Source organism: Toxorhynchites rutilus, chromosome 2, assembly GCF_029784135.1.
Source record: "Toxorhynchites rutilus septentrionalis strain SRP chromosome 2, ASM2978413v1, whole genome shotgun sequence".
NCBI lineage: Eukaryota > Metazoa > Arthropoda > Insecta > Diptera > Culicidae > Toxorhynchites > Toxorhynchites rutilus.
The window spans coordinates 196285482-196307813 of NC_073745.1; the positions used below are offsets into that span (position 1 = coordinate 196285482).

Here is a 22332-nt window from a genome sequence, read left to right on the forward strand (position 1 = left end):
TTGATGAGTGATAATTTTATTATCAGGAAATTGCATTTTGTGATTGAAATTCCACATTTCGGTGAATGTGCTTCGCTTGCGTCCAGCTTCAAACGGTGCATGAAATTAGTTTCCGAACGGACATACTGCTCGAAGGAAGTTAATTGATGCAATTCGATTACGGACATTGTATACGAATTCCAGTCTTACAGGGGAAAAAATAAATAATCAACGCAGAAATAACTGAAATATCCGTGCACGAGTATATTGGTTTCGGTATGCCATCTGACTAATCGAAGACATCATCAATGTTTCAAATAATTCAGTTCCGCAAGAGTTTATGAGAACGTGATCGTGTATTAAATTAATTACAGTTCGATCTTTCGAGTAAATGTAAATGCAGAAAATCTTCACCAGGAAGCCAGACTGCACAGAAAGATGTAAAACTAAGCAGGTTCAATATCAACAGCATCCTCTTAGATGTAGCAAAAAAAAATAACGCGTTAAAATTACTTTAAGCTTTCATACATGCCAATTTAGATCATATGGCTCACACATTAGAATATTGTCGAGGAAAATCTGATCTGATGTTATTGACAAACCGATAAGCAGCCAAACGTTTCTGTCAATAAATAAATTTTTGCATCGCCTTTTTTTGAAATCACATCTCCTCCACATTCAGGACACTCAATTGTGGCTCTAATGTAGATGTCGCATAAGCTGATTCAGCTTTGCTTAAATTCGTCAATACGCGATTGTGTTACACACACACATAATCATTGTTGTTTTTTTTTTATTAAATCGTTTATTTTTACAGGCTCAGTTACACAAGTTTAAAGGAGCCAAACTCCTGATTGTATTGTTACAAGTATATATAAACGTTTTTCCTTAATTCTAATGTTGATGGTGTAGAAAACCGATTACTCGCGGTCTACTCGAGTTTAGAAGGGTGACATATTTTCTTAAGGAAAAGGAAGGGATAAAAGGATATGTTGACAATGTTCACTCTCACATTCACACTCACATTCATTACACTCAATTCTTAAGCCAATCTTATTTCAATATGTATTTACATTTCACCTTATTCTATTGTTAATAAGAAGAGATTTGATTTCTAGTGAAGGAAAAGGAAAAGGAGAATATAAGGATATAAGGACAATCAGGCTCGAAGATCGATAACTTTTAGGAAGACATATATTTGGGACATGTAATCAAGGTCTAAACCAGCCAACACATCTCTCACCGGCACATTGGGCTGCCTTCCTCTAGCCCGAAGAGAGTTTTCCAAATTCGATCTGGCAACAAGATACTCCTTAGGGATAATCGAGTGAAGCCACCGGCCCAATTCATCTTCGTTCCATTTGCGTTGCCAGTTAACGATGGTATTTTTACGAACTAAAGAATAAAATTCATTGAAGGCGATTTGACGCTGATAAATTTCGCCTTTAATTGCACCTACCTTTGCTAATGAGTCAGCCCTCTCATTACCCAGAATTGAGCAATGTGAAGGGACCCAGACAAAGGTAATGACATAACAGCTCCTGGCTAAAGCACTCAAAATTTCTCGTATTCTCTCAAGGAAGTACGGCGAGTGCTTTTCCGGCCTCACTGAACGGATAGCTTCGACAGAGCTAAGACTATCCGTTACAATGTAATAGTGCTCAACAGGTCGTGAGGCGACGCTGTCCAGTGCCCAGTGTATTGCTGCCAATTCAGCAATATACACTGAGCAAGGATTCTGAAGACTGTGGGTGGTGCTAAAAAATTCGTTGAACACTCCAAATCCTGTGGACTCATTCATAGAGGACCCATCAGTAAAGTACATATTATCACAATTGATACGCCCATACTTTGCATTGAAGATCGTAGGAACGATCCCCGATCGATGATAATCTGGAATTCCATGGATTTTCTCCTTCATGAACAGATCAAAATGTACAGAGGAATTGATGTAGTCAGGAAAACAAACACGGTTGGGAATATACGAAGAAGGATCAACCTGCATGGAGATGAATTCATGATATGAAGTCATGAATCCAGAATGAAAATTTAGCCCGATTAGCTGCTCAAAATTTCCGATCACCAATGGGTTCATAACCTTACACCGGATGAAGAACCGAAGAGATAATAAATTGAAGCGATCTTTTAGTGGGAGTACGCCTGCCAAAACCTCGAAACTCATGGTATGCGTTGAGGACATACATCCCAACGCAATACGGAGACAAAGATACTGAATTCGCTCGAGTTTAATGAGGTGTGTTTTGGCAGCTGATTGAAAACAGAAACTACCATACTCCATCACTGAGAAAATAGTTGTTCGATACAATATTATAAGATCTTCGGGATGGCTCCCCACCAGGTGCCGGTAATTGTACGGAGAAAGTTTATTCTTTATTGGCATTTTTTACTCAGGTACCTAATATGGCCCCCCAAGTACATCTGGAGTCGAACCAGACCCCAAGATACTTGAATGACATAGCATGAGAAAAGTTGAAGCTTTGGTTTTGCTGGTCTATGCTTCCTTGAAAAAACCACCATCTCTGTTTTCTTAGTGGAGAATTCGATCCCTAGCCCAATGGCCCAGGTTGAAAAATTGTTCAAAGTATCTTGTAAGGGTTCTTGCAGGTCGGATTCGTTTGATCCTACGACAGACACCACTTCATCATCTGCAAGTTGTCTTAGGTTGCAATTTTGTGTAAGGCAATTGTCAATATCACTTACATAGAAGTTGTACAAAAGGGGGCTTAAACATGAGCCCTGGGGGACTCCCATGTAGGAGATCCGACATACTGTCGAATCCCCATGAAAAAAATTCTAATGTTTCTCACAAAGCAAGTTATATAACATATTATTCAATAGAGGCGGCAGACCCCGAGAATGTAATTTGTATGACAAATCTCTGTCTCTATTGAAACAGAATCAAAGGCCCCCTTTATGTCCAAGAATACTGAAGCCATTTGTTTTGTTTCGGCGTAAGCCATTTGAATTTCTGAAGAAAGCAACGCAAGACAATCATTCGTCCCCTTACCACTGCGGAACCCATATTGTGTATCTGAGAGTAGGCTATTCGTTTCAACCCATCGATCAAGGCGAAACAAGATCATTTTCTCCAACAATTTCCGTATACAAGACAGCATTACTATTGGGCGGTACGAATTGAAGTCGGACGCGGGCCTTCCGGGTTTTTGAATAGCTATAACTCTTACTTGTCTTCAATTATCTGGAACAATATTATGCTCCATGAACCGATTGAATAAATTCAACAAGCGATGTTTCGCCACATCAGGGAGGTTTATCAACAAGTTGAACTTAATTCTATCCGTTCGTGGAGCCGAATTGTTACAAGAAAGGGGAGCAAGAGAGAATTCTACCATCGAAAACTCGGAATCAAGAACGCACCTATCTTGTGATATATCTCGAACAATTTTTTGCACAAGAGCGGAATCAGGACAAACCTTCCGTGCAAAATTGAAAATCCATCGATGTGAATATTCTTCGCTTTCATTCGTTGAAGAGCGATTTCTCATGTTTCGAGCCACTTTCCACAATTTTTTCATTGACGTTTCTCGTGACAAACCTCCCACGAAATTTCGCCAATAAGCACGTTTTTTCCCTTTGATCAAGTTTTTAAATTGATTTTCAAGGTCCAAATACGATTGAAAATTTTCAATGGTTCCACGTTTCCGAAAAGCTTTGAATGCGTTCGATTTATCCTGATAAAGCTTGGAACATTGGCTATCCCACCATGGATTGGGAGGCCTTCGACGAATAGTGGAACCTGGGATGGGTTTCGTTTGAGCGCGAACCGCGCTGTCATAGATCAAACGAGAAATGAAGTTATACTCCTCCAATGGAGGTAAACCATCTCTGGAATTGATGGCTAGAGCAATCGCGTCCGCATATTTTTTCCAGTCAATGTGTCTTGTGAGGTCACATGCCATGTTTATAGATTCAGAAGAATTTGACCCAATGGTGATGGAAATTTTGATTGGCAAGTGATCACTACCGTTGGGGTTCTGGATTACATTCCACTTGCAATCTATCGATAGTAAATTCGAGCAAAGCGAGAGGTCAAGAGCACTTGGGTTAGCAGGAGGTTTAGGTACACGTGTTGTTTCCCCGGTGTTCAAAACGGTCATATTGAAGCTGTTACAAAGGGCATATATCAACAATGAACGATTGTCGTCGTACTGTTCCCCCCAGGCAGTTCCGTGAGAGTTGAAGTCTCCCAAGGTCAATCGTGGCTCAGGAAGGAGTGAGCACATGTCAACAAGTTGCTTGCGGCTAACCGCAGCTCTCGGAGGCCAATACAAGCTGACAATACAGAGGTCTTTTCCTCTGATGTTTGCATGACAAGCAACAGCTTCAATCCCTCCAATAGGTGGAAGATCAATTCGAAAAAATGAGTGACACTTATTGATCCTCAATAGCACGCCTCCGTATCTGTCATCACGGTCCAAGCGTATAATATTGAAATCATGGAAAGAGAGATCATCTCGCGAAGAAAGTCAAGTTTCGGACAGAGCAAAAACATCACAATTGAACTTATGAATTAAAAATTTGAATGTATCCAATTTAGGCATAAGACTACGACAATTCCACTGTAAAACAGTGATATCTCTGACCTCTCTAATTGAATTAGACATCAAGAGAGATAATCATTGCAAGGAGGGGCCATGTTTGCATCAATTGTTGCAAAATTGTCTTTAATACTGGAATCATTGAGATGACAATGGTTCTGATGGAGTCGGAAACATTAAAACACTTGAAGATTTGATCCAAAAGGTCAGACAACTTTATAAATCCCGATTGGGAAATTGAGCTGGACGGAAAAATAGGGACAGTTGGGGTTTTTGATATCCCCTCGAGTGCTGTGTCGGTGAACTATTGCCACGGAAGCCAGGAGGAACCTGATTTTGCTTGCAGTTTGTTCGGTCTAACCTTGGAAATTTCAACCACGGAAGAGTAATATCTTGCCAGATCTTTCGAAATTTGGATGACATTGAGGGATTTTTCATTTGGTTTGGGCCGGAAAAAAACAATCCATGGGCCAGATCCAGGTGCATCTTCTGGATAGACCTTGACACGGGGAGAGGAAGCAACTGCGGGGGAGGACGAGGTCGATTGTCGAGCGGTAGCGGGATCAGTAGGGCTGGGTGGCAAGTTCGGGAGTTGAGCGGAAGCGGGAGATTGTGAAGAGGAAAGGTTTGCAAATTTTTATGAGGGGGGCATGTTCAGGTGGATTAACTCTTTCTCTAAAGAGATATTTTCCGAGGGAAGAACGCGTTTAAGCGATTTTCCAGCTCCCGTAGGGGGGTAGACAGTGGATTCAATCTTCATGTCAACGGTTCCTCCTTCATCTGTCATTTAAAGTGGCAGATGTACTTTTTTACTTATCTTTTCAATTTTTTTTTTTGATTTTTTCTTAACATATAAACCTTAACCTAATGAAATAAATAATACTTATTTTGCACGGACCCAATGGTTTCCAACTCGAATCGCGTGTCAATCGTTCAGTACAGCTGAACCGGTGTATCGCAACACAGCACGATGATGGTGTCGATCACGAGAGGCGACAAATTCACTAGCACACAGCGCCCGCTTGTTGTGATTGCTTCGATACAATCCACTCGCAATATAGGGAATCCCGTTAGGATGCGATGATCACTTCACCAACCACGAGAATAACGGTATCACTTCCACGGCGGCTTCGAACTTAAGGCTCGTGTGTTTTGTATGTAAATGTAGTTCGTTATAGATGGATTCTGTAATTAAACACTGAATCAAATAACCAGTGTTATTTCCAGGACTCTACACCTAGGACACGACCGCATTTTCGACGTAGAACTATGGAATTATATTATTCAACCCGTTTGTTTGTTTATCACTTCATATATAATTGAACAATGCATCGATTTTTTAAAATAACATTTTAGAAGAATATTTTAATGCTGTTGAGTCGTAATTTTGTAGAATCAGCTGAAGATGGATGAGTCATGATTCATTCTTTCCATCACGAGCAGAAGAATAATGAGCAAGTATCGCGAGCATTGTTTTTATTCTTGGTATTATAACTTTAACAGTTATCGAGGTAATCTTTTTCCAGTTGACGTATACACGCCCACAGGCAATTATATGTTTGTTCCATCAACATCATCATTGATGACATTGAGCTAAGTTTCAGAGTTTGAGAAGCGGCAGACATCGATGGATTTTCAGGTGGAATGAACACACGTTTAAAATAAAAATTATGAATGAAAGTTGAAATTTCCGTGTTGAAATTGTATTCTATGTAAAAGAGTAACAAGGTTTTTTTTGCAAATTGTGAAAATATATATGAATCATGTGTATGGTAATGTTTGTATATTATAATGAAGAGTTTTTGTGGAAGTACACCCAAACTAGCGTTGGCAGAAAACATTTCTTCTTTGGCAGAAAATATGCCATTTCCTGTTCATGAGAGTCAAATGCGCAAATAATAAGCTATTTTGAAAGCTTAAAAATGGTCCGTATGTATGCCTGCAGACATCTCTTTCTGTTTCTTTTCATTTGGGATTGTGCAAAAAAAAGTCCATACGACGTCAATGGGGACCCAACCAAGGCCGGCTGAAATCCTAAGTTACTTTACACAACCACGCTATCCATATAGCTGCCAGCGCTATTATAAAGGAGCGTGATACTATTATACCTCATCATAAAATGAAGTTGAAAGGTGTTTTCTAAGACGATAAAGAAGAACATGAACGAGAATATATCTTTCTCTGTCTGGGCCGTGTATTTGGCAAACCATACGAAAAGCTTTCATATGCTTTCATTTACATGTGTCTCCTGTTTCGCTTCCTCATATTGGCTCTAGCATATATATTATACAAATGATATACATGTATTGGGAAGTGTGAATAACCGGGCTCAGTGAAGTATTCTATTTTGCCTCGGGACTCGGAAAACACGTCTGCCCTCTGCTATGGCTGAAACACCGGAGCTGCCGTTTTCGTGTGTCGTCATCGGATGAGCTGTCAGGCCGCGCTCGAGGTTTGCTCATCGGGTAACTATAAAAGGGGTATATATGAAAGGTGGGATGAACGTGTATGGCGAGACAGTTATAGCGGGCAGTGCTGCCAATACGCATTCTGAAGCCCACACAGGAAGTAGAACATTTTATGTTATCTTTTAGCTCATTTAATGTAATAAATCGGGATGCCAGAACATGTGCTAAAAATTAACTTTGGGTTTATGCACAAATGGTAAAGTAAGGGTCAGAACGCCATATTCCAAGTAATCAAATAACATTAACTAAAAATTTCCATTCAAAATTTAAGCAATTTAAAACTGCGTTCGGGTCTGGTGATCTGATAGAGAACAACTCGCCGGATATCGTTACTAGACTTCGACACAGTACATCTGTCAACGCGGATTATTCCACATTTCTAATAAATAAAATATTAAACCGCTTAGCACGTTGATTCCCGAATTGTTCTTGCTATGCTTTCCATTCAGTCCACATATAGAGTATTTGCACAGTATCAGTGTTGGTCCCCGCTCCCAAAGATAGTTATTGTATACAAAGAAAGTAGTATGAAACTCGACTTGAAAGAAGTCACATATTGTAAAACAAATATTCCCCAAGAGGTGTGATCGAACCCCAAAACATGCCTAAAATAAGGTTTTCTTACTAAGGGTTTGAAAGCATACTTCCATGAAAGATACGTTCTATCTAAATAAATGCAGTGTTTGTCCACATTCCAAAATTCTGGATACCCTTCCATATTCGCACTGGCACGAAAATGTCCCGTGTGCTTCAGGCGCCCTCCTTGTCGTCAGGGTTGTCAATAATATTTTTAAAAAAACTGGAATTGCTCTTAAAAAACTAGAAGAAATCTGGATCCTGAAGCACCGTTTTAATTTAAGAAGATCAGCTCGATTTAACGAAAAAAAAATTTTTTTTGCCCAATGTATGTATTGGAATTCTGGAATAACTTTTTATCAGGTCCCACAATATTTTTTTCAATACTAAAAAGAGCACATTCAATACCAAAGCAACATCGCTCAGGTATTACTTTGGTATTGAAATCATCAAATTGCATGGTATTGGGAAGCTGTTTCATTTGGTCTTACTCTTTGGTATCATAGTTTTATATAAGGCTTATTCGAACCAAATTTTTGTATCAGGATCACAATTAAGTATCCTCAAGTATTTCATCCTGCTCGAGAAAGTATTTTTGGATAAAATATACATAGTATGCATACTTACTTATAATTCTATTCAGAACTTAAATTCCTTTGCGTGACCATGAGAAACCAATATCTCATTGATGTTACTTGGGTTTTGTATTCATATCAATTAAAGTTAATAGAGCCTATTGACTCTATGATCTTTTGAACTTCAAAATGAATTGAAGGACCTGTAACATCTGATGTTTATGTTAACTCAAAGCCAGCATAGCACGCGGGCTCTTTGAACCATTTTAGGTGTGATTTCTTGTTATGAACATTACACCAGTCGTGGTTGAAATGGTAGAACAATTGGTCTCAACTTCAGAATGGTTTTGAGGACCTAGAACATATTTATATAAATTCGAAAACAGTGTAGTCGTTTCTGCTTGGGTAGGCAACATAAACACTGCACGGTAATCGTATTGAATTCGAAAATGTAAACAGGACAAAAATAACATTGAGTTGAATGTGTAAGAAAAGGAAGATCGATCCAAGGTGAATACATCTTGGATCGAGCGAACAATAAATGTTAAAAAAATCGAGGGGTTGTATCCGAGACACGACCGCTTAGGACGTAGGACTACGCAATCTTTTTTTTTTAATTCGTCAGTTTATCATTTCGGATATTATTTGCGAATACGTCGAACTTTCATAAATAACTCTTTAGTAAAAAGTTCCGAGGGCCCTGAAAAGGTTTAATGGCTTGCGTGGTTTTGTAGAATCACTTGGAGAAGCAACGATTCTTTCTTTTCTTTGCAAGAACAATACACTAATTGGTCATATGTCGCTAGCGACAGCTTACATTCTATGCAAGGGTTTTCGTTTACTTCGCAAATATTCTCTTTTCGCTATCCCCCTTCATTACTTCTATTCTAGCGGCTGCATAAGTTACCCTATATTGACAGCTCTGTTCGGGGAAGCACAAACATGAACAGAACAAATGTATGGAGAAATGGGATTGCTTCCAATGTACATCAATTTAAACCATATACAGAATATGGGATTGTAATGTATATCATATCAAACAAATCTTAGAAATCTTCCGATTCGATTGGTATGCAAATCGTTAAAATCCGTCCGCAGCAAAAATAGTTATTAACGTTAACTTTATTTCATAAAAACGTGACCTGTTTTCTGATTTGGTACCCTTAATGTAAGACGTAGTCCTACGTCAAAAACAAAATCGGTTAAGGGATAGGAAGGGTGAGGGCGGTATAATATTCATACAGTGTGAATTAATTTTAAATAAAATGGGTAAAACTGAAGCTAAAAAAATGGGTTGAAACTGGATAAAATTTAGAAAAACTGGAAGATTTTAGGATTTAATTGGTTGACTGAATCAAGAATAAAAACTGGAAGAATCCAGTTTAAACTGAAACATTGGCAACGCTGCTTGTCGTAGCAAATTTGATACAAAGGGGCTCTCTCTTCTTCGAGTTTGTGTAGTGAATGTGAATGGAATATCACTGTTGCTTCGCAATATCCTCCATTTGTAACCATATATTGTTACTAATTAGAATCTAGCATAAAAGTATTAAAATTCGATTCTCACTGTTTGGTTTACGGGAGAGGTGATCGAGGGAGAAAAACAATTTTCGTCGATAGCAAAATGGAAGAATCCAAACCAACGGGAAAACCCTATTAAATTTTGAATTTCTTCAATGGTGGGTGGTTGAGTGGAAATATCCACCAGGTGGCTACGATGGATGGGAGGACGAGGTGACAGATTGGAACGGTAGGAAAATGGAATGGTTGGAAGGGAAGAATTTTGGAAGAAGGAAAGAAGGAGATTCGAGAAAGGAATTGAACTCTCTTGGGTTCTTTTGACGTGGTTCTACGTCAAAAGTGTTGCCAACTTATGATTCAATGGCTCTACGAAACACTCAATAATCCACAAAATATTTAAAATTCATCGAACTATTCTTTATTTCGGTCAATATAGAATCATTCGAATCTATCCCATTTCTGAATGATGTATGTTTTACATTAATTCAAATTTTACAATCTGGTTTTCATTAATTTCATTTCCCATAGGTACCGAGCTATATCCAAGACTACGTGGTGGTTACGGCTTGGGAACAGGACACCGGTGTGCATCTGTACCCGAACACCGATATCGGCGGCAAGTATATCGTACTGTCGAACGGTGATCTGTACATTAACAACGCTGGACCAAGTGATGCGTACAAAACGTACTCATGCAGAACTATAAATAGATTAACAGGTGAGTGTGGGTTTTCTTCGCCTTCGCCTTCAAATAAAAATTCTAAGATTACTTCATTGTACGTGATTCCTTCTTCAAACAACAGGTGAAATACAAATTTCAACATATCCAGGTAGAGTGATAGTGACTGAACCGAAAGGACTAGTACAACCTAGAATTAATGTAGAGAAACACTCGCTCAAACACATAGTTGTGAATGCGCCGGTGACGCTACCCTGTGTCGCCCAAGGCCATCCTGTGCCAACGTATCGCTGGTTCAAGGAGGTCAAGGATCAAATCATCCCATTGCAGTTCAACGAGCGAGTCGGCATTATCTCATCGGGGCTGCTCAAAATCTCCAAAGCCCGCCTCGAAGACAGTGGGAAGTACCTGTGCTGGGTGAATAACACGGCCGGTGAGGAGACAATCCAGGTTACGCTGACCGTCAATGCACCCCTCACAGCGCACTTACAGCCGCAAGTACAAACAGTAGATGTAAGTAAGGATGCTCAATTTCAGTGCATCATTTCGGGATTTCCTGCCCACGAGGTGCTATGGATGCACAATGGAAAGCCTATCGTTCGAGACAGTCGGATAGAAGTCTACACCGACACGCCACGAATTGTTATTAAGAATGTGCAGAAAGAAGATCAAGGCATGTATCAATGCTTTGTGTCCAACGAATGGGAACAGATTCAGTCCACGGCAGAGTTGCAGCTCGGAGGTAAGCTTAGCTTAGTCTTAATCAATCTTAATTAATCTCTCTCCATAAGCGATTGTTGAAATGGCCTAACTAGTCTTTACTTAAATCAATCCAACTATGTCTGTTCATTATTGCAGATGCCACGCCAGAGCTGTTGTACTGGTTTTCAGAGCAAACACTACAACCGGGTCCTACGGTTTCACTGAAATGCGTTGGGACGGGAAATCCGCCTCCTCAGTTCACTTGGAGGCTGGATGGCTTTCCGGTAAGAGCAATACTCTACGTAATCATGTTTTCTTGAATTTCCTATATGTATTTTAAAATTTAATCATACAGATTCCGGACAATTCCCGATTTGTTGTGGGACAGTATGTGACCATACATGATGACGTGATCAGTCATGTCAATATATCCAATGTGAAAGAGGAAGATGGAGGCGAATACACATGTGTTGCCCAGAATAGCATAGGAAAGTAAGTATTCAACTATAGAAGTTAAAGATGAATTAATAAATGTGATACTGTTAACTTTCACAAACATCGGTAATTTTATGAGGGGAAGCTTTTGCTTCGATATCAACATCTGATGGTTGTGTCCCATTCACCCGAATAGCATTCACCCGAAACACGTTTACTCGAAGCACATTTACCCGAATGACATTCACCTGAATGTAACAAATACCTGAATGCAACATATGCCCGAATGGTCATTTACCCGAATGCGACATTTACCCGAATGCAACAGGAAATTCGAAAAAGATGTTGAAGACTACACTGTGTCATTTTTAGAAATTAGTGTAGGCCCAATTGACATGACGTTTTCTTTCCTTTCCGTATTGCTGTCAAAGGACAAGATGTCATTCAGTTATGGAATATTCCGTAAAATTAGCAGACAACTTTGACAAACAAAAATTTAAAACTTAAATGTGAAAAGGGAGAGATGAGAAAAAAATAGTACTTACGTATTTACCACCACAGCGTAGTTTTTATCATGAATTTATTATTTCGTGATGAAATCTATTCTGAGATCAATGTAATGGGGGGAAAGTCCCCAATTAACGAGGATAAGGAATCACCAAGCCGCCGAGGTGACGCAATCCGAGTCGGCTCCTTACCCGCCGTCGAAAGCGGCGGTCTCTCGTAAGCAAACCTGTGTTCCACCGATTGCCCGGTTTGTTTGAAACATAGGAGACGATCCTTTAGTCAGGTCCGACCGAGCGTATGCGAAAAAACTTCATAATACGTTATAAAACTGTATTCTTTCACTTTTCATTTTTTTGAAAAGTATTTTATTCAACGCCACTATTCCTCAAATTTCACTACCAACAAAAATTACTATTTGAACAGGAGCAAACGTATGAGACAAAAGTGATCTTCATATAACACTGATCAGAAATAAATTTACAAATACTTCATAATGATAAAACTGACGCATTCGGGTCAATGTTATATTCGGCTAACTCGGAAAATGTTGCATTCGGGTAAATGTAGGTTCGGGTAGATGTCACAGATGTTGTGCTCCCGTGGCCGAGTGGTTAGCGTCATAACTAACATGCCGGGTGTTCGGGTTCGATTCCCGTTCTGATCGGGAGAATTTTTCGTCAAAGAAATTTCCTCCGACTTGCACTGTGATCACGCGTATTCTAGAGCTTGCCAATCAGAATGCATTCAAGGCGTGTTATTTGGCATAGAAATCTCAACTAAGTACTAATAAAAATGACGCAAGTAAAGGCCGTTTTATATTATCAGGCACGTAGCGTAAACGGCACGTACCGACACCGGCAGACAAATACATGATGTATTCATATCATCAGGCATAGCAACTTCTCTGTACGGACCGGCAGCGCAGACGGAGCGGAGAAATGCTACTGGTGATTGAACCGATGTCGTACCGAAGAACGACGAACGCACCCACACCACGAACTTCGACGTTGGGTTTGTATGTATGGTGCTACTCACCCATGTAGTTCGTGCCCGGCACCGGCAAAATATTCTTTTCGAGAATTCCTTCATGCATTTGTCTGAAGCGTGCTGTGTATGCCCGGAGCCGTTCCGCTATATATACGCATACACATTTGAAACACACGCAATAATATTTGTCTTGCATGAAACGTGCCGTGCCGGTTACGCTACGTGGCTGATAATATAATATTACCTTAATACTACGTTGAGACGGCGAAGTTCCTCTAGGAACGTTAGTGCCATTGAAGAAGAAGAAGAAGAAGAAGATGTCACATTCAGGTAGTTGTCGTATTCGGGTATTTGTTATATTCGGGTGAGTGGGAATCGGGTGAATGACTTTCGGGTAATTGTCTTTCGAGTGAGTAGGTTTCGGGTAAATGTGACACAAACCATCTGATATTGAATGAAGGCTGTTCACGCGCAACCATTCAGACGTTCCGGATACTTAACAGGAAAACAGATTTGAATTTGAAGTATATTCACAGCATATAAACATAACGCGAACTACATTTAATTTCCTTAACGTACAAAAACTGACGGTATATTTTGACTTCTTTCTCCTGTTCATTTTATCTGCTGACCATCAGCTGTTCTTAGTCTGTCAAAACGAATACTCGATCAAAGCAATAATAGAAAAATCCTGTTCTCTCGAGAGATTTGAAATTGTGAGTTGATGCTCAACATGAAACATACCAAGTGATATTGTGTGAGTAAAAAAGTACACAATGTGCCTGATTACGTACGTCACTTCACGGTGAAAACGGAATGAAATGCATTGCATACAATTCATTTCGTTCTCACCGTGAAGTGACGTTCGTGATTAGGCCCAATATCACTTGGCTATTGTGGATCGCGTTCGCTCATGATGCTCAAAATTATTTCGGCACGAACAAAGGCTCTATAATCATGAGACATCTTTCCAGGTTATGCGATTCGTTTCATATAGATTTAATGATTGTAGAACTGACAGATAAAGTTTGGTTTGATATTTGTACAAACACTATTTTGTTTGCCACTCTTCAATTTTTAACAGTGGCAAATAATGTCAAGCATCGAACATGAAAAAAACGACTGAAATATTTAAGGTCATGGTGCAAGGAAGCCACAAATGACTGCCACAATAGGGCTCATTTCTTTCATCTCCCTCCCTTAACCCTTCGCTCGAAAATCAACAATTTTGCGGAACAGTGTGAAGAAAATAATCGTTTTCGCACACTTCCCATCAAGTAATATCAACCAAATTCTAATCGATTACTCACAAGATATAAAATTTTCATCTGCCGTCGCAATGTATAGTGAAAAACGTCGGAAAACTCGAGCTAGTGCTCTGAAAGATAAATTTCATTTTTCAATTTTCCGCAATGGTTTTATTTGCATTGGTGAGGGCATCGTTATTTTTTCGACACTGATGCCAGACAACATCACCGAAACAGCTATAAAAACCACTCAATAAAATTTTATTCCTGAGTCATAGCGTTTGATGTCCTGGTATTCAATAAAATAAAATTGTGTAGATATCAATACAATTATTATTTTTACGTTGATTTGGTTTATAATGTAAGTTTTAGCAACTTTAACATTGGTTGAGAAAATTGTATTGCAGAGCTCGGAACACTGCCACGGCTGCCAATGCTTTCAAAAATAGTAAACGGAAAAGCATTACATTCAATCAAAATGCCTCGGCCAATGAAGCGAAGGGTTATGGCTCTTCATCGTGAATATTTGAAAACAATAGATCAACGGAGGAAAATATTAAGGAATTGTCAACATCGAGTTATCGAGTGCGGAAGAACTTGTTAATACCAAAAGACCCCAATTCGCATGTGTTATAAATTTACTCATGTTACGCTCGCGAATGATCAGAAATTTTTTTCATAGGCAAATACACCTTCTATATATATTTATATTTTAGTTAGTGTTTGCCTGTACACCCAGGTTTTTTTTTACGCGGGGGATGCGTACCTCGTAAAAAAACCGCGTTAATTGGAAAATTCGCGTAAACAAAAACATCATTAATTCGAAAATCCGCGTAAAAAAACACGTTGATTGGAAAACCCGCGTAAAAATCTGCGTTATTTGAATTCGCGTATAAAAAACCTCGTAAAAAAACAGCGCAAAAAACTGCGTAAAAAACCTGGGTGTATTGGATTTTGCATGATGATAATGCGCCATCGCACCGAGCCCGGATTGAATTATTTGACCAAACATCAAGTAAATACCATCGATCATGCACCGTATTCACCTGATATGACCCTGTGCAACTTTTTTTGTTCCTCAAGTTCAAGTTGCCACTCCGTGGAAAGAGATTTAGGTCGACCGAGGAGATCAAAGAGAATGCGTCGAGGGAGCTAAAGGTCATCCCTTCGTCGGCCTATTAGTGATGAATGGAAGACAGGGTCAATCGTTGGCAAAAGTGTGTTGCTTCAAATGAATCATATTTTGAAGGAGAGAAAATAAATTTGCCTGAAATTTAACTCTATTTTGTTTTATTTAAAAATTCCCGGTACTTTCTGATCATCGGGTCCAAAAAAAACCAGAAAAAATCCAAAAAATTAAAAAAAATGAAGGGTTATAACGTTATGACATGTAGTGTATATGTCGGTTGTTTTTATTTGTAGACGCATATTATAACTAACGAATTTAATTTCTCCATACAGGGTATCACACAGCGCCAGAGTGAACGTGTATGGGCTTCCTTACATTCGAGAGATGCCCAAAATCATAGGCGTATCCGGGAGTGATCTGATAATAAAATGTCCTGTAGCAGGATACCCGATCGATAAAATCCATTGGGAACGCGACGGCCAAACTCTTCCCATCAACAGACGACAACGAGCCTACAACAATGGGACATTGATAATAGAGCAGTTGCAGCGCACAGAAGATGCCGGAACATACACCTGCATGGCCCAGAACAAACAGAAGCAAACATCTCGACGAAACGTTGAGATCCAGGTTATAGTGCCTCCGAGGATTATGCCCATTCAGGCAATGACAAACATGCTGCGCGAGGGAATGCGTGCTGCTATATCCTGTCAAATTCTGGAGGGTGATTTGCCGGTAAATTTTCGTTGGGAACGCAACGGAAAACCGGTTCATGGAACTGGCAACGAAGTGATACGACGACTAGATGAGTACTCGGCCAGTTTGGTGATCGAACATATCACGTCGGAGTACTCGGGGAATTACACTTGCATCGCCAGTAATATCGCTGGAAGTGAAAGTTTTACTGTGCCTCTCACTGTCAACGTACCACCGAAATGGATCCTTGAGCCGAAGGATTCAAGTGCACAAGCAGGGCAAGATATTGCCTTACACTGCCAGGCGGGTGGTCACCCAAAACCGACAATCACGTGGAAGAAAGCAATCGGAAACACCCCGGGCGAGTATAAGGATTTTTTATACGAGCCCAATGTTTCGTTACACTCGAATGGAACGTTGGAATTTCGAAAGATAACCAAAGAATCACAAGGTCATTTTTTATGCGAAGCGAAAAATTCCATTGGAACCGGAGTCAGCAAAGTGATCTTTCTCAAAGTTAATGGTAAGATTCAGTTAAATCTTTCTTTCATTGTACTTTTTTACATTCTTCATTTTTACAGTACCTGCCTATTTCAACACAAAAAGCAAACAAATCACTTCACCTCGGAACAAACAAATTCACATCCAATGCAATGTCCAGGGAGATAATCCAATCGACATCAAGTGGAAAATGCAAAACTCACAGCAGCATATCGACGAATCGCTCGACAATCGATATAATATCCGCGAACAGGTTCTAGATGATGGAATGGTTTCGGAGCTTGGAATATCGCATACCTACCGGCAGGACACGGGTGTGTACATCTGCCACGCAACGAATGCATTCGGCCATGACGAGATGTCGATTCAGCTAGTGATACAGGAGGTGCCAGAGTCTCCTAAAAACCTTCGCATCAATTCACAACAATCAAGAACGTTGCAACTCTCGTGGAGTCAACCGTTCGCCGGTAACAGCCCCATTGAGAAATATAATGTCGAATACAAACCCGTAACGGACTCATGGCAGTCGGCTGATCACATCACCGTTGCGGGAACACAAACCGTCATTACGCTGCAAAATCTGAAACCAGCGAAAGCATATCACATCCGAATATCGGCCGAAAACAAGCTGGGAGCTTCTGAGTACTCGGAAGTCATTCAAGTGACCACCTTAGAAGAAGTGCCTTCTGGTCCACCTTTGAACATCAAGGGTGAGCCAAAAAGTTCCACCGAGATCTTTCTTTCCTGGGAAGCGCCCGACCGGGAGCAATGGAACGGTAATCTACTGGGCTATTACGTGGGCTACCAGGAATCTTCTGGTCCCAACGACAAGGAAATCAATCCCACCCAAGGCTTTAATTTTAAAACAGTTGAAGTGCGAACGCATTTCGGGGGCGAGACAACACTGGCAAATTTGGACAAATGTACCCAGTATAACATCGTGGTACAAGCATACACCAGTCAGGGTAGTGGACCGCCGAGTAAAGAGATATCGATCAATACGCTTGAAGATGTGCCTTCAACTCCTCCCGACAGTCCCAAGTGCGATGTGCTAAGTTCGACGTCCATCTACATAACGTGGTCTCCACCGGCACCGGAAGGGCAGAATGGCAAGATACGCGGCTACAAGGTTTCCTACATTGAGATCGATGATCTTTTTGGTAATATCGGCCATCAATGATTTCGTGTATTGTCGTTCACTTGTTTTTGTCTTTTATAGAGAAGGAACCGTTTACTGCCAAAACGAACAATCAATACATGACGCTGGAAAGCTTGAAAAAGTTCACCAATTACACCTTTTGGGTGCTTGCGTTCACGAAAGTTGGCGATGGCGTACGGACTGCTTCGTTTTTTTGTACGACTCACGAGGATGGTAAGTATATCATTCCGAATGTCTCATGTGAAAATAACTCTTTTATACGGAAGAAGAGGAATACACCAGACGGATCGTGGGTTAAAAGTATGGTCGAATACAATGCAAAAAAAACTAGAAACAAAAACCGTTCCTTAAGGGGGTAGTACACTATGGAAACTTGAAAAAATCTGGTCAAAATGTTCTCGGGGATGTCTTTTTTTACTGTAGTTTTTCTAAGTTTTATCCGATGCTCCATTCCAAAGTTACAAGCCAATGAAGGCGGTCGCTCTTGACAAACTCATCAGCGAATTCGCATCAATGGGTGTTGCAGCAGAGTACAAGCTGTGTGGCATCGGCACTAAAGTTATCCTTCGCTCGTGAGATGATTATAATTTGGTCGTGGCGTTCCTGAAGAATGCTTAAATAGAGTTTTCCACCCACGACATCCCGGGGGACAAACCCTTCAAGGCTCTTAATCGCGGCCTGCCAAACTTCGACCCGAAGATGATCACCGATGAACTGAAGAAACGATTTAAGCTGGTTGCAACCGCCATTTATCGGATGAAGCGGAGAAATGAAAATGAGAAGATGTATCCGGACTGCCTGTTCTTAGTGCATCTTCAGAAAGGGACGGTGACGTAGAATGCGCTCAAAGCGATCCGCTCTCTTTTCTCCGTCAGAATCCGATGGGAACCATATCGCGGCGGCCGTCGCAACGTCACCCAGTGCCAGCGGTGTCTGAATTTTGGGCATGTCACTCGTAACTGTAATATCAGCCCTCGCTGCAGCACATGTGCCAACTATGGTGGTGCTCTTCAGGTTCGGACCGACAGTGCCCGAAACGCGAAAACTTCAAACATATCCGCAAGCAGGCGTCGATCAACAATCAAACGGGGCGGAAGCAGGAGAAAACCTTCAGGGTAGAAGATTTTCCCCCACTACGACCCACCGAGCATACAACCCAACCAGGCACTCGTGAACGAGATGTCCCTCCTCAAGCTACCTCTGGTGTAACCGCCGGACAACGCTCGCCTCCCTCCTAGATTTTGGCGACCACCACAACCTGAAACCAACTCCGAAAAAATCACTCCGGAGGAACTGTTGGAAATCTTTGACAAGAAGACGATCGCCCTCCGCGGGTGCCGCAACAAGCCCGAGCAGATACAATTGCTCGGTAAGTTTATAATTAAGTGTGGTTCTTAGATCTCTCAAAATAGCCACCTGGAACGCTTGCTCGGTAAGAGCAAAAGCCATCGAGTTTGCTGATTTCATCGGCAGACACAGCAGCGACGTGGGTGTTCTCTCAGAGACCCACCTAAAACCCGTCGACAACTTCTGGCTGCCGGACCACAACATTATTCGACTTGATCGCACCAGTTCTAGGGGGACAGTGTTGCGGTTATCGTACGGAAAGGCCTGAAGCACAACATCCTTCCGCACGTTTGCACGTCGGTCAACGAGGCGCTTAGTGTGGAGGTCGCATTGACAAACGGCACATCCACTTCATTGCCTCGTACTGCCCTCATCAGTGTCCGAACAGCAACAGGATAGCGCGTCTGTTCCAAAATGACTTGAGTGCCATCACTCGCACCTCTTCTCGCTTTGTTGTTGGGGTTGATCTCAACGCCCGTCATGAGGACTGGCGGAACTACCGACAAAATCAGAACGGGCGGCTTCTCTTCGACCACGCGCAACGTGGGCAGTATGCGGTACAGTTCTCAGCCGACCTTCCCCTCACCTGCGGTAAATCCGTCAACTTTGGACATCTTTCTTTCAAACATCATGCTGACCAAGCCAGTGGCGCTCAAGGAGCTCAGCTCCGATCACCTGCCGGTGGTTGCTGAGGTAGGGGTCAACATTGTTCCAGCCATCTACCTTCGATAGGATTACCATAACGTCAACTGGCTGGCGTTTGGAAGGATGATGAACCAGCACATCGAGGAGAACCCGCTGCTGCATTCAGTGGAGGACATCGACCAAGCACTAGAAGGACTTCAATACGCCATCTCCGTGGCTGATATGGCGTCTGTGCGGCGTGTTCCTGTGAGGGGTAAGTTCGTTGCTATTGACTCTCATACTCAACTATTGATCCGTTTGCGAAATGTGAGTAGACGCCAGTTTCAGAGAACTGGGGATCTCGACAGAAAGGAAGAGATGACCGATCTGAACAGGCAGATTGCTTCCAGGATGGTCTCTCTCCGAAACAACAGTTTCGGGCGCACCGTTCAAAACTTGAATGACCGCTCCAGACCATTCTGGAAAGTTGCTAAAGTGCTGAAAAACCATCCAAAATCAGTTCCTCCTCTCAATGCAGATCAAGTTTGCTCAGTGCTGAAGACCACTAAGAACATGAAGGCCCCCGGGTTTGATGGAATCTTCAACCTGATCCTGGAAAGGCTCACTCTCAAAGTATACCCGGGAAAGATCCAACTCTACCTTCGAGTTATAGACCCATCAGCATCATATCAGCGCTGGGCAAAATTTTTGAAAAATCATTCTGATCCGTTTGCTAAAGTTTGTTGAGGTCAACAACATCCTCCTGTCTGAACAATTTGGGTTTAGACAGGGACATTCCACCATCCACCAACTGGTGAGAGTTGTGAACACGATTCAAATGAATGGGGCTGTATCCAAGTCCACAGGCATGGCATTGTTGGATGTCGAAAGGGCGTTCCGACAATGTCTGGCATAACGGACTCGTATATAAGCTCCGTTCCTTTAACTTTCCAACTTACCTCGTGAAAATCATCCGGTGCTATCTTCAGCAAAGGTCGTTCAGGGTATTGTTGAATGGCCGTTTATCAAACACATTCTCCATCGAGGTAGGGGTCCCGCAAGGAAGTCTGCTGGGCCCTTTGCTGTACAGCCTTTACACCTCCGACAATTCCCCCCCTCGGACCTACATCAGAAGGCTAATATTCAAACAATTGATGCAACAATTAATAAATTCAAAACATTTTTTTTTTGAAAAAAGTAGACTCTCTGAATATGACTTGATCAAAAATTTGTATATAGTAGATTAGTTAGTTGGTAGATTAGTTAGTTACTTTCAAATTTCAATTATAACAATACCATCAAGATGGTGAACAATTGCCGAATTTGAAATCAGGAACATTCAAAAAAGTTGTATTTTATTATCAAAAATAGAATCAAAGATGAAAAGTTCAGACTGTGTCACTTGCACTGTAAAAATATGTATTATAAAAACGAAAAATGCTTTAAAGTGAAAAACAAAAAAAGCGCAAGGAGCGCGTATCCAAAATTTAAAACGCGTTTTTCTCGAAACTAAGTTTTGCAAACTGGTGGGAACTGGAGAAAAATAACTGGACTACTTTTTGGAAAAAGCCAATTCTTTTTAATTTTTTACAAAAATTTATAACTTAAAAACTATGATACCTACAAAATTCTTGTCAAGGGACGAAATGTAGGAAAATGTTTAAATTTTCACAAGAAATAGCAAAATTGTTTTGGAAAAAAAATCCATGTCTGTGATATAACCGCAAAGTTGACGTGGGACTACCTTAGCTTAGCAATCATTTGTTTGTATTGATGAAAATTTGGATTGAATGAACCAATTTCCGAATTCAATTGAATTCAATATATTTGCTTTGTGAGTAAAAAGATTGTATAATGCCATGCAAGGTCAATTCATGCATTGTGATAGATTATGTTCTTCGTTACAAGTAAATTTAATAACAGTCCTATTACGATTGATATGATGACATCTTGGTTTTGATGTCTATGTTAGGGAAACACATTTCAGTCGGAACAAAAATGTCCCCGACTTGTAGGGGAACCGCGGGTAAGACGGACAGTGAGAGTATAATGGACAGGTAGTTGATTTGTATAGTTGCATTATTAAATTTTTATTTCTGTTGATGAGAATCCCTTCTACATGTTATTTTATAAAATTTAAACCATCATATGATAATGAATACTGATCAAAAGTGGAATAGGGAAGCAAAAAAGAAAATCAAGCATGAGTCCGCATGTGAATGTTATTTTTCCGGCATTTTCATAAAACATTTGGCCAATTATTTCGAAAACCAGTATATTAAACTGTAAGAAACGGCTTTTAATTTTTGGAAAAACATGAGTTTCCAAAGATACAATTGAAGTTCTTCTTAACATGTCCGTTTTACCCCCATTTCCCCTATTTGCAATGTCAATTTCCTCACGCTCCATGGATTTCAAGTCTGTGTTAGGGAAACACATTTCAGTCGGACCAAAAATATCCCCAACCTGCATAAATTTGCAATACCAATGCCAATTTCCCTACTCTCCATGGATTTGAAGTCTGTGTTAGAGAAACACTTTTCAGTCGGAACGAAAATGCCCCCGCATGAATAAGCAATGTCAATTTCCCACATGAAAAAGTTGTTGTTCGAAAAACTTT

At 40.8% G+C, this 22332-nt stretch overlaps 1 protein-coding gene across 7 annotated transcripts in view; it reads left to right on the forward strand.

Moving 5' to 3' along the window:
* LOC129770824 (cell adhesion molecule Dscam2) overlaps nt 1-22332 on the forward strand; it is a 388958-nt gene that overhangs the window by 321538 nt on the left and 45088 nt on the right. For all 7 annotated transcript variants that reach the window (XM_055773919.1, XM_055773924.1, XM_055773923.1 and 4 more), the window contains exons 7-13: nt 10228-10417; nt 10503-11120; nt 11237-11364; nt 11436-11572; nt 15718-16604; nt 16663-17742; nt 17802-17954. In XM_055773919.1, coding sequence (XP_055629894.1) covers nt 10228-10417; nt 10503-11120; nt 11237-11364; nt 11436-11572; nt 15718-16604; nt 16663-17742; nt 17802-17954 — 3193 coding nt within the window. The remainder of the gene's footprint in view (nt 1-10227; nt 10418-10502; nt 11121-11236; nt 11365-11435; nt 11573-15717; nt 16605-16662; nt 17743-17801; nt 17955-22332) is intronic.